This window comes from Myotis myotis, unplaced genomic scaffold, assembly GCF_014108235.1.
Source record: "Myotis myotis isolate mMyoMyo1 unplaced genomic scaffold, mMyoMyo1.p scaffold_m19_p_21, whole genome shotgun sequence".
NCBI classification, from domain to species: Eukaryota; Metazoa; Chordata; class Mammalia; order Chiroptera; family Vespertilionidae; genus Myotis; species Myotis myotis.
The window spans coordinates 13351022-13363562 of NW_023416326.1; the positions used below are offsets into that span (position 1 = coordinate 13351022).

General features: G+C 43.9%; 1 protein-coding gene across 1 annotated transcript; it reads right to left on the bottom strand.

Annotated features, from left to right (window-relative positions):
* Positions 1-920: 920 nt before the first annotated feature.
* HNRNPU (heterogeneous nuclear ribonucleoprotein U) lies at positions 921-10706 on the bottom strand. Its single transcript, XM_036354906.1, has 14 exons — positions 9856-10706; positions 8964-9075; positions 8800-8873; positions 6712-6851; positions 6143-6242; positions 5635-5747; positions 5074-5337; positions 4661-4780; positions 4135-4263; positions 3883-4051; positions 3373-3612; positions 2869-3056; positions 2494-2565; positions 921-2026 (listed from the first exon to the last, which is right to left on the bottom strand). Exons 1-14 carry the CDS (start codon positions 10484-10486, stop codon positions 1973-1975), a joined length of 2406 nt encoding a protein of 801 aa, XP_036210799.1. The 5' UTR covers positions 10487-10706; the 3' UTR covers positions 921-1972.
* Positions 10707-12541: the final 1835 nt, after the last annotated feature.

Below are 12541 nucleotides of genomic sequence, written 5' to 3' on the forward strand. Positions count from 1 at the left end.
TAGCAACGAAGTTTGAATTTGGCCCCCTGGGTTTAAATTAAGTCTATGCAATCCTAGTAATATATACTGCAAAGTAGCTCATGCTAGTGACTGCCAGCAGCAGGCTAATTGCTGAAAAGACAAAAGCCCTTGAGACACTACCTTGTGCTTGTTAAGTATTCTTATGGTGATTGTAACATTAGCCCTGTTCCACAAATTTATCAACTGAAGCTACCTACACCAACATCTAAAACTCAACTCCAGCTCAGCTTGTAGAAAAAAAATATCCTAGTAGTTTTAGTTAAAAATCTGGTTTGAAACAGCTAAAACAAATCTAAGCAATCAAATATAGACAAACCTAAACTTACCAGAAGCAACCTAAAATACCAACAAAACGCTAGGCTGAAGCTTTAGTTCTACAGTTTGACTCCTGATTCCTCACTTCACATTAGTGAGGGTCCTTTAGAAGATTAAGTGTTCTGTGCAAACCCAATAAAATTACAGTTAGGGGATCTACTGTTATCACATAGCTACAGTTAAGTTAGCAGTGTTGTGTAGTAGTGAAATCAATGACTGGCTTGCATGATGGCTTCTAAAAGCATCTGTTCCCAGAGTTTCATGTATTACATATGCATATAAAATATCAGTTGAGGACAGCCATTAGCATTTTGTAAGATGATAAACTGAGTGTTAACTTCTCCCAGCCATTACCTTTTCCCCTCATTTAATGTTAAGTCATCTATGGGGGAGGGGAAGGGAAGAATTCAACTTACTTCACAATTCAGATCAATTGTCAATATACATTTAAGTTTTTAAAACCTAAATGTTCCAAGTACAGAGTAAAGAATAAGCTGTCCAGAGAGCACGCACTTAGGTTTTCTCCTCTTGGGAGTTTTAAAAAGGGATTTTGAACCTTGATGGCGAGAATCCCAAAACGAGAGTAAAATGAATTCTTTTTATTGCAAACAAACGTCTAAATTAATTTCTCCACCCACTTTCTTTAGAAAGAAAAAAGAAATCAGCAGGCTAAGGAGATACCCATTCAAGAACTGACATGATTAAAAATTAAGATATAAATGGGTGACTCACAATTGCATTAGCTTACAAAGATGGTGGAGTTAACTACTACAAGCACACTAGTTATACAGTATTTTGTGGGAGAAGGGCATACAGACATAGCTAACTTCATATAGATCCCATTAGACAACTGGATTTACAACAAGTTTTTTTAATAAGAAATGGGCAAAGCCAGCTTTCTTTTCAGAATCAAAATGCAGAACAAATGGAAAATTATGGTATTTAACCTTCACAAGTTTGAGCCTCCACAAATAATACAACCAAGTTTTACATTTTTAACAGCCCTTCTACATACACTCCATCTTCTCTATCTCGGTTCCAAGTTTTATCTTCATTCAATTATGCCAATTCCAATGTTATTTAAAAAGAAAAAGCCTTCCCAGTTATTGCCAGAAACTACTGTTTAGCATACCCCCTCCACTACTCAGCAAACTACAGAGAGGATGGAGTGTAATATGAGCAGTACAGAGTCTTATGCAATTCATGAGGACCACTTGGTCCTTACATGAATCTGGTTGCTAACATTTCTATTATATTGTGACAATGACTCCCGACTGTTATCTCTGAGAAATGGGGGGAGTAAATTCTTAATAAAAGACACCAGGTACAAAGCAACATTTTACTTTTGTTGTGATAAAAAAAAAGTCACATTTTACAGATAAAATGTAGAACCCTGAAATACTGACACATTCTCTTATCGTGCACAATGCTGAGGTTCTCTTACGATTCACTTTAAAACTGCAATTAAAAATGTACAAAAAGAAAAGAAAAAAAATCAACCCACAAAGCTTCTAAAAAAGGAACCCGCAGGCACTTCCTCTTGTGGAATGTTTAAAAAGTTAGCCTACTAAAGAAAACAGTCGACTTCTTGTGAAGGTTTTGGAGAAATATGTATCAGTTCGTTTTATTTGGGTATTCAATAATATCCTTGGTGATAATGCTGACTCCATGGCTTCTGACCCCAGAATTGCTGTAAGAGAAAATTTTTTTTTAAAGAAAAAACATCAATAAGCCACTCAAACTGCTTTTAGGAAATGACAATGAATCTAATTCAGAGTAATTGCTGGAAACAAATTTATACCTGTCATACCTCTGATTTCTATCAAACCACATTCAGTTAGTATTAATATTCCATTATCATCATCAATAAACACATTACAAAAGGAAACACATCAGGACTTGGTTAGTTTATACAATTAAAGCTAGTATTAAAAAAGAACCATATATATTAAATACTAATTAAAAAAATATTAAGTTACATCAAACATCAACCTATTTTACCTTCAAAAGATAAGATTATGGCTACGACTGCAACACAATTCACTCCTTGCCCTGTAACACTTACAAACACTTCAATCCCTGGATAAGATCTTTTTGAAGAATGATTCTTATGAAAAAATACAACTTAATGTACTAAGCACATAAGAAATTACTTACACCCTGCTGCCACTGGTTGTAGCCCTGAGATTGATTTTTATAGCCTCGATTGTTTCCTCGTCCTCTGAAATTCTAAAATGGAAAAAAAAGAAAGAAAAATCTTTAAGAACTCAGAGCACAACCACGTCTTAGGTTTGTACATGGGAAGGATGAGGGAGCACAGCACAGAAATGGGATAGCTGCTAATTAGTGTACCTGAAAATCAAATTTAATTAAGTGGACTCATTTTACTGCCGTCACTAATTTTCCTGATGTCAATGCATTTACACTGTGTTCCCACAACTCTCACAGAGGCTATGCAACACAAGCTTACTCTTTTTAGACTAATTTATACAGATACTTAGGGATCAGTGCATCAGGATCATAAATCATTACCTGGTTGTAGTTCCCTCTGTTGGGCATTCCACCTCTGTTGTAGTTCCCTCCTCTGTTTGAATAGCCACCTCGGCTGCTAAAAACAGGGCCACGTGGGTACGGATAGCCAATCCCACCGCTTCCGCCTCCGCCGCCACCTCTCTGTGGCATGTTGCCCCTCCTATTGTATCCACCACGATTCCCAGGAGCTAAAAAACAAGAGGTATTTTAGATTACAGTGTGTTGCGCCTCCTTTACACATATGACTTAGGGTTCTTCTGGACCATTGCATTTATTTTAGGGGAAAAATAAATGTTTAAAGGTGAAGGTAATGTTTAACCACTGACATAACCTAGATGTGTATCCTACCAAATCACATTAAAACTTTAAACTAGAGGAGCTATGATCAATGAGGATCAAATTTCCTACGTTAAATTCAGCTAAATAACATGTAGACCCAAATTAGAAGATTTTCACTTGTTTCAATTTCCAATCAAATAAAGAGAATACTGAATGTTCACTTGCCTCCTCCTCTGAAATTTCCACCACGCATATTGAATCCGCCACGGCCTCTGTGGCCACCACCTCTGTTAAACTGGTTCTTGCCACTCTTATTTTTATTGCTCTTCTGTTTCTTTTCGGGGTGAAGAGCCTTTTTGCTCTCTTCCTTATATTGCTTCAAAAGTTTTTGGGCCTCCTCCTTCTGAAGTTCCACATAGGTTATCTCATCAAAGCACTCAGCTACCTCTGGCAGTGTAAAGTTTCCTACAAGGAATAAAGTCAGATTAACACACATTCACAATCACACAATCCTTAAATCTCCAATTCTTGAATGGCTTAAAGTTTTTCAACACACACTACAGTAACTTCCTGGTTTACTAACACATTTTCCTAACAGTAGAAATAAGCCAAACATTCTCATTTACAAAGAGTTAATGTAACTCCAGGAACAGTATTTCTAGAAGAAACTATTTAAGTTTACAGACATAAATCACAGAAAGAGATTGAGTGTGACAATAGAATAAAATTCCATGCCTTTCATTTTAAGAACTGCATGTTCTGGTAGGTCTTTGCCCTCTACTTCTGCTTTCTTCTGTGTTCTCTGCTTATAGTCTTCATCCTTTGGGCAAACGACAACAGCTTTCCGCTGGAAGCCCGCGAACAGGCACATTTTTCTCCTCTGGGCAGCAGCAGACACATTTGTCTTAAAAACAAAAAGTTGTTTATTAATTCTACACAAACCCAATTTTCAGTTACTTTTCTCAACTTCAAAGCTACAGAGCTTACCTGATCCAGAATAAAATTTCGCTTCTTACGAGCAGCAATCTCAATAAACTTTCCAAGACACTGTGGAGCTCTCTGCAACAGTGTGTTCAGTTTTCCCGTATCTGCCATTTGCTTCTTAAAGCCTGCTACCTGTTTTTAAAAGTGAGAAGTTTCCTTTGAGCTTGAGAATCTTAAGCTAAGCATCAGCTTAAATCTTTCCTACATATGGAAAACAGGCAACATTTTAAAAATTTAAATAATTGCCTTTTCCCACTATTGCTATAATAAAAAGGGTCACCAGCATGTACTAAGACCCCATGCTATTCATCTTTGTAGCTGTTGGATGGTAAAGACAATGAAGCCAGAATTTGGAAAGCAGTTTACCTTACAGATAGAGCCCACATTAAGTAGCCAATTTCACTTTCTCCAAACTCCCCTCTCTCAAATACTATCACAAAATGGATAAGGACAGTAGGCAGAAGGATTACTTAGAATACCTTCAGGTCTTTTTAAAATGCGGAGATCATGCACTAGACATTCTACTTACCATCATTTTATCCATTATGGTATTTGTTCCAAGAATGTTGTATTTACCAGGATTTTCTGCTGCATGTTTAGTAACCCAGGTAGTTTTCCCAGCTCCTGGCAAGCCGATCATCATAACCACCTACAATGGGAAGAAATGTTATTTCACTGTCTAATCATCAGAAGCCACCTAATAAATTTAAAATATATTTTAATGCACAAAACCCACTTTAAGTATCTGAATTTTCATAGCACTGTAACAAAGTAATTTGTGGAAAGTTTAACACTCCACATAAAGAGAGAAGATAGCTACTTAGAGAAAAATTCCAGGAATGGCATAAAGTAAATGAAAAACACCAATCACCTAACTCTTCTAAATGTCATTTTTGCCCAAACAAAAGCAGTGCTCAAATGCTTTCTAAAAAGGTCACTTACTTCACAATCTTTCTTCTCTTCAGGTCCCTTTGGACCTCTAACTCGGTCCTCCAGGGGGACATTCTGGATCAAAGTATAGTCTTCAGGTATGGGAAAATATGGCTTTTCCTTCTGACCAAAATTGAATTCAACTGCACAGTTGTGGCAGAGAACATGTGGGAAGAGTGGCCGATCAGCAAGAATTTCCTTACTGATTTTGAAGGCAACACCAAGGTCTTGTCCATTCTTTGCATAGGAGAGTTCTACTTCATCACTTTCAAAGTTCTGTTAATGGGGGGCGGGGGAGAGAATTAAGTTTTAATCTGCTTCCTGTAAAACTAAGAAACTTTAACTTTCAAATGAGTGACGGTTATCCTATGGAAATACTATTCAGGTTCAATCTATATCCAAAAGCAGAAACAATACTGCCTTAGAAGATAAGACTACATTTTCAGGTCGACTTGATGCTAAGTACTTTTTATCAGTTAGTAGTGAATGTTGATATTAACACAGCTTTTAAAAAAAAAAAAATTCCCAGCATATAACTTGCCATTTACACACAAAAAATTGGCTATGACTTACAGCGAAACATGTAATCACATCATTTTCATCAAACTTCTCTCCATAATCTTCAGTCTCACAGTTGCATGTTTTTATTCCTTTTAGAGAATACCCATAAGAAAATTCTTCTTCTCCTAAAAATAATAATAAACTACCATGAAGCTGATTTTTTTCAAAGCAGCTTAATGCCCACATATTTTAGTATTCCTGATGTAAGGTCTTAAAAAAAATGAGCATATACTAAATATTCTTTTACATACACTGACTTTATACTAGATGTAGAGTTAAATGGGTTATAGAACTAGTTTAGGAATTGCATAACGTGGGTAACATTCTATCTTAAATATTATTGGTCATAAAAGAACAAAAACTAAAATTTAGCCTATGCCTAGTACATGCTAATGTTATCTAATTTAAAATATTAACAGAATTAGACAAAAACAAGCAAAATATTTGGAATGCCTTCTAATCTAACTACTAAAATCAGACCCTAAACACTGAGTACACAGGACTCAAATAGAAACTTTACCAAGTAGCATTCCACTGGTGGTTAGAGACCAGCCAATCCGAACTTCATGGATGTCAATATCTTTTGTATATAAATGCCTTACTGGGATCTTCTCTGTAACCTGAAAGTCAAATCATAAATGATTTAACTATCAGCCAAAAGATAGATAAACCCTTGAAACCTGGCTTATTTCATTCCATGGGATAACTGCTCTGGCTGCTAATACAGTCACCCACTCAAGAACTTAAATTGATAAGGGCTTATAACTTGAAAAGATTTAAGTACTTGGTTGAATCACATTTAAAAGAACAGTTAATGCTTAAAAATTACATATTCTCAATATTCAATCTACAACAATTAAAGCACGTATTTAACATTTTTTCTCTGGAACAAAATCAAGAGTCTAATTATTTTTAAACCCTTGGTTGGTCTTTTCAAGTGCCTGATTAAAAAGAGTGCATTTTAATAATAAAGGGGCCGGCTGTGTACCAAATTCAGGTCCAACATGTTCAACTATTACAAAAGGTTCCTATCCCTCTTCTAATTCATAGAAACTTTCCAAAGATAAACAAAACACCAATTCTATTTACCTTCATTTCAAAGCAGACTTTGCCTTTTGACACGCCGTAAGAAGCCCTTCCTCCAGCCCAAAGAAAAGCAAAACTCTCCATAGTAAGGGAAGACGCACTGAGGCGATCTCTTGATATTTTAAAATGCAGATCACAATTATCTGTAATTATATCAATACCATATTATTTCTTTTCACATCAAATGTAAACATATTTGCTATGTAGACAAAACTTGGTTATTAAATTTATGCACATATGTCTAGATGCTACATAGGAAACTTTTACATGCTGCTAAATTTTCAATTTTAAGCCCCACTCCCACCAAGTCACTTGCCAAATTATGTACTGAAGTGTAAACTACCTATAAAACTAAGAAACACCAAGGTTTAATGTGTATTTTAAGTATATAAAATAAGACAATGTGACATTAATACATACCTGCTCTGCTCTTTACCTTGATTTAGAGGCAAGCAGTAGAGGATAGCAGGAAATCAAAGTGAAGCATGCCAGAACCAGGTAGAATTTACCAGTGCCACAATAGAACTGACAGAAGGCCATGACCAAGTATTGTATGAGCTGCTGATCCTGTACTTTCTATTTTTAAAACACCAGGGACTCTAGATCCTAAATTCTTTTCTAAAACTTGTGAAGGCAGCCTCAATCTACAAATACAAACCCAGTTGCCTAATGCTGTAGCTATTATAGCCCTTTAGGTCTCCTTTCCTTGTGCTTGCCTGTTCAACAACAATGGGGGCTACCCACTTCCGGGATGATCCAAATCCAGAATGTCTTTAACCTAGCTCACTACCTATGGGTCAGTGGCTTATTAACATGCACTTCTGAGGGAGAGCTGAAGTTAGAAAGCTGTTTCCTTAAAAAGTTTTTATTGGTGAGAAAAAATTAAATCTACGTAGTTTGAAATTCCCCTTACGTTAGCTTTGCTCTTAAAATTCCCAACCATCATTGATAGAATGAACCCAACATTGCACTTAACAAATTGATATTCCTAGGTGACCAGTTACAAGTCTGTCTACTTTATAATAGTAGTGTTACCTTCTTGAATTATTGCTTCATTTATCTTGCCAATATCTAATACTTTATATTTAAGAAACCGAATTTAAAAAACATTCATCTGACTACTTTTCCATGTAGTTTTCTTTTAAAAGACTCCACTATCTTAACTACCTGTAAAGGATACTCAACAAGAAATCAAGGGTTTTGTATTAACACACTGACATCTGAATAACAAAACAATCTGTATCCAAAAACACTAGAATCTACGCTTCAACTCCCCAGGCTCTACAGGGCAGATTGACACCTTACCTCTTATTTTTCAAGCAATTATTTCTACCCTTTGTTCTATCACTGAAAGAACTGATAAGAACTGATCAAATAAATCAACAAATCTCTTCATAAGTAAAATTTACAACTCTAACAGCCATGGCCATTGAGAGGTTTGCAATACTAATACTTCCTCCTACTCAACTGCAACCCAACTGGGTAAAGGAGCAGTATTTACAGCGCTGCCATTGATACCATTCGCTGGTGAAGAGAGCTAGTGGCCCAGTGATAGGCCACTGCTGCTGCCCCAGGTCTTTGGAAGAAATCAACTTATGTTAAAGCAGCAGCTACTGAACTGGAATTGAGAACAAAAGAGCAGTTATTGAGAAAGTAATATTACAATCTTTTAGAATAGGGAATACACTTGGGTGCTAACGGGAAAAGCCATTAATAAATATGTAACTAATCCAAATAGCTCACTTAAGGTGAGTCCAAAAAAGATGAAATTACTTTATTGAGGAAGCCTTACAAGTTTCCATTAGTTAGCGAGTCAAAAGTTGGCATTAACTTTACATTCCTACAAAGAACTTTCAAGTAATAAAAAAGTATTACCAAATTGCTAGAGCCTGTGTAATTATCAATACAGCTGATATTATACCAAATATTTAAGCGACCGGACAAATCATCTTCCTGCCTTTGGAAACCTGTTTCCACGTCCCCGTTACATTTTCTGCACTTAAGCTCAATGTACTGCTAACTTTCCTAGCATTTCAAACCGAAACCACATCTGAGAACTGGGGGAGGAGGGGGCGCCGCAGCTTCACTTACAAGTGTCAAGACAAACCACCGTGTCATCGAAGTGCTCGTCTTCCTCCTCCACGGGCGGCTGCGGAGACTTGGCCCTGAAAGACAACGGGGCCTCCGGTACAGCCTTCCCCCGACGACACGGGGGGGGGGGGCGGGCGGCGGGCCGGCCGGGCGGGGTCCCCTACCTGCTGTACTTGTTCTCCTCAATGTACTCAAAGTAGCCGCGGCCGTGGTCTTCCCGCGGGCGCTTCACTCCTCGCTTTTTGTCTCCGCCTTTCTGCTCGCTTTTGCCGTCGCCTACAACACACAACACCCCGAATTCAGGAGGCCGAGCCCCAGGGCCACACACACAGCCCGTGGGTTTTGAGGCTCAACAAAACAGCCCGGCATTTCCTTGTTCCTGGTTGTAAGCGTCTTTAATCCACGAATCCAACGCGAAGCTAACCACCATCCGCTCGAAACTGGCCTGGAGTGAGTGACGCAGTCGAGAGACATCACAGACCAAGGCAGGCCGTTCGAAGGTTCGAGAACCCTAACGAAAACCAGCGCCGCACAGGCCGAGCCCACGTGCACCCGAAAGAGCGCTCCGGCCGCGGGAGGGGACGCGCCCGCCCCGCCGCCCCTCCCCCGCCCGGCCCGCGCGCCCCGCGGCCGCATTGTACTCGCTTTCCGCCCCGCGCGCCCCTCCCGCCGGAAGTGACGTCACGCCGAGCCCCCACGCTCCGCGCACAATACCGCGGCCCAGCGCCGCCAAAGCGCGCCCAACCCGGGCCCTCGGGACGCTCCCCTCCCCCCGGGACATGTGCCCGCACCGCGCGCACGCAGCGCGGCGGCGCCGCCACCGCCGGCCGACGGGGCACCACCCCCGCCCGCCAGCGGCAGCTGCAGCTCCCCCGCCTCTCGAGCCACATAATGGAGGCGCTGCCACCCCCGTCGCACACACCGATCCCTAGGCCTCCCGGCTAATCCGGGATTCCCCGCGGCCCCCCCGCCCCCGCCCGAGCCTCCCCCCCCCCGCGCGGGCCTCCCGCCGCGCGACGTTACAACGCAGCCCCCACCCGCCGCCCGCCCGCTCACCTCCCGACTGCTGCGGGCCCTGGCTGGCCCCGGGCGGCGCCACCGTGACCGCGAACAGCGAGGTGGGGCCGCTGCTCTTGCCCGCGGCCTCCTTGGCGGCCCCGCGCTGCTGCTGGGGCTGTTGCTGCGGCGTCGCCGGCGGTTGGGCCTGCTGCTCCCCGTGCCCGTTCTCGTCGCCCGCGCCTTCCTCCTCGTCGCCGAGCTCATCCTCCCCCTCCTGGAAGCCCTGGTCGTCGCCGTTCTCGTCCTCCGAGGCGGCCTCCTCCTCCTCCATCGGGCCCGCGTCGGCCGCCCCCGCGGCGCCGTTCTCCTCCCCGATCTCCATCTGTTCGCCATCCAGGGCGGCGATCCCCTCCTCCTCTTCCTCCTCCTCCTCCTCCTCGTCGCCGCCGGCCGCGGCCTCCTGTTCGAGGCCTGCTCCCGAGCGCCCGGCGGAGTCCCCGCCCAGGTCGAGGCTGCCGTTCCCGGGCTCCATGGCGGGGCGGCCGCCGGCCTCCTCGCTGTCCAGCGCGGCCTGGAGCCGCTCCATGAGGTCGGCCTTGAGGCCCTTGTCGGAGAGGCGCCGCTTCTTGAGCTCCTCCTTCAGCTCCGAGACCTTCAGCTTCTTTACATTCACAGGCGAGGAACTCATGGTGAGGGCCCCGTTCACGCTGGCGCTGCTCAGACTCGCTCCTCCTCGGCACTGGCGGCGGCTGCTCCTCGGCGCGGGTGGTGGCGGCGGCGGCTGCGGCTGGACGTGGGTTCCTGCTGCAGAGCGGACCCGCCTGGTGTCGAACGGCGCCAATTCCTTTCACGGAGTTCGCGAGGGAGACGCCGAGACTCGCCTGGCGCGAGCGAGCACGCAACGTCCTCTCGCCGCGGCGCCGCGCACGTAATATAGCGGCCCCGCCCCCCCGCGCCGGGCGGGTCTGCGCGCAGGACAGGCGCGCGCCCGACGCCCCGCCCCCCGCGCGCCCGACGCCCCGCCCCCCGCGCGCCCGACGCCCCGCCCCCCCGCGCGGCGGTCCCGCGCAGTGCGTGGCCGGTCGGTCCTGAGCAGAGGGAGGAAGCGCCAACCGCCTCTGGCCGAGGCCGGCCCCCGCGGCTCGCGTGGGCCCCGCTAGTTCTCTGGTGGCGACGCTCGGACCGTCTCTGCCCTACCGGCTCCGGAGCCCGCTTTTGCCCGAACGCCTTCCGCCCGCAGCGTGTCAATTTCACAGCTCGCATCCTCCGCCTGCCATCTTAGATTCGCCCCGTCCAGCTATTGGTTTCAAATGCCTTATTAAAATGTGTGGGGTTTTTTTCTTTTTTTAGTTTTGATTTGTGCAACGCAAATGGGCAGTTGTTACACGCTGACCATTTGGTTTAGTACAGCGGTTCTCAACCTGTGGGTCGCGACCCCTTTGGGGGTAGAACGACCCTTTCACAGGGGTCGCCTAAGACCATCGGAGAACACATCTATAATTACATATTGTTTTTGTGATTCATCGCTATGCTTTCATTATGTTCAATTTGTAACAGTGAAGACACATCCTGCATATCAGATATTTACATGACGGCTCATAACAGTAGCAACGTTAGAGTTAGGAAGTAGCAACGGAAATAATGTTATGGTTGGGGGTCCCCACAACACGCGGAACCGTATTAAAGGGTCGCCGCATCAGGAAGGTTGAGAACCGCTGGTTCAGTGTCTTCAAGCCCTGCGGGCGAAGTGGACTTGAACTGGGGGAGGGCGAGGGCAGGGCCCTGCTTTTGTCTGTTCCTCTCCCCCTGCTGCGGGCTGGGGGGCCGGCCGGGGTCCCCAACCACACTCAGCATCGGCCTTGTCCAGGCAGAGGCACCCGGGTGCTAACAGCCCGGAAATGGGGCTCAGAACTGCCTTTCGGGGTCCCCTCTGCCTACCGAGCAGACGCACCCCCTGCCCCCCAAGACGCCCCCGGCCCAGCTCTGGACCTGGCCGCCGGGAGGAGGCCCCGGGAGCTGACCCCGAGGATGAGGCCCCGCAAACCGTGCACTGGATTCTCTGCGTTCTCCTGCAGGAACATTCTTGACCCGGTCATGCTGACACTCTAATAAAAGCTCGTGGAAAATAAAGGGCTGTGATTTTGTAAAAAGAAAAATAGACTCACTCTAGAAATGTGTGGGGTTTGGGGGTGGGTTTTTTTGTGTGTGTCTTTGAAGGTTAATTTTTCTCTTTGCTAAGGTGAGTTGTGTTGTTGAGGTTTTAGATAGGGGTGCCAGAATTTAGATTTGGGATAGAGGTGAACAGCTTAAAAACCAGAAAAATCTCCCAGTGTTCCACTAGCTCTGACTAAGGAGGTCAGTTATACTGGGTACACTGGTGCTTAACTGGCACAATAATGCTGCCCCAATATTAATTTGAAATTTGGAAAATAATATGTAAACTCTCTCCCGTAGGTAAATATGATTTTACTGATTCATATATATACATTTTTATATGTTGCCATGTAGTCATAAATAAAGATGAAATATTAACACTATGAAATGATTTTTTTATGAAATGATTTTAATCGAAATGAATGGACTATGTGCAGTACTGGTAATTCTCAGTTCAAGTTAATGGAGGTAAGACGGCATAGCATCCAAAATAGGAACCGCCACGTAATGCCAAAAAACTCATTTTAGCGTTTGGATATAATATCCTGGGTATACTAGTAATGTCCTTTTGGATATAATGTGACTTATA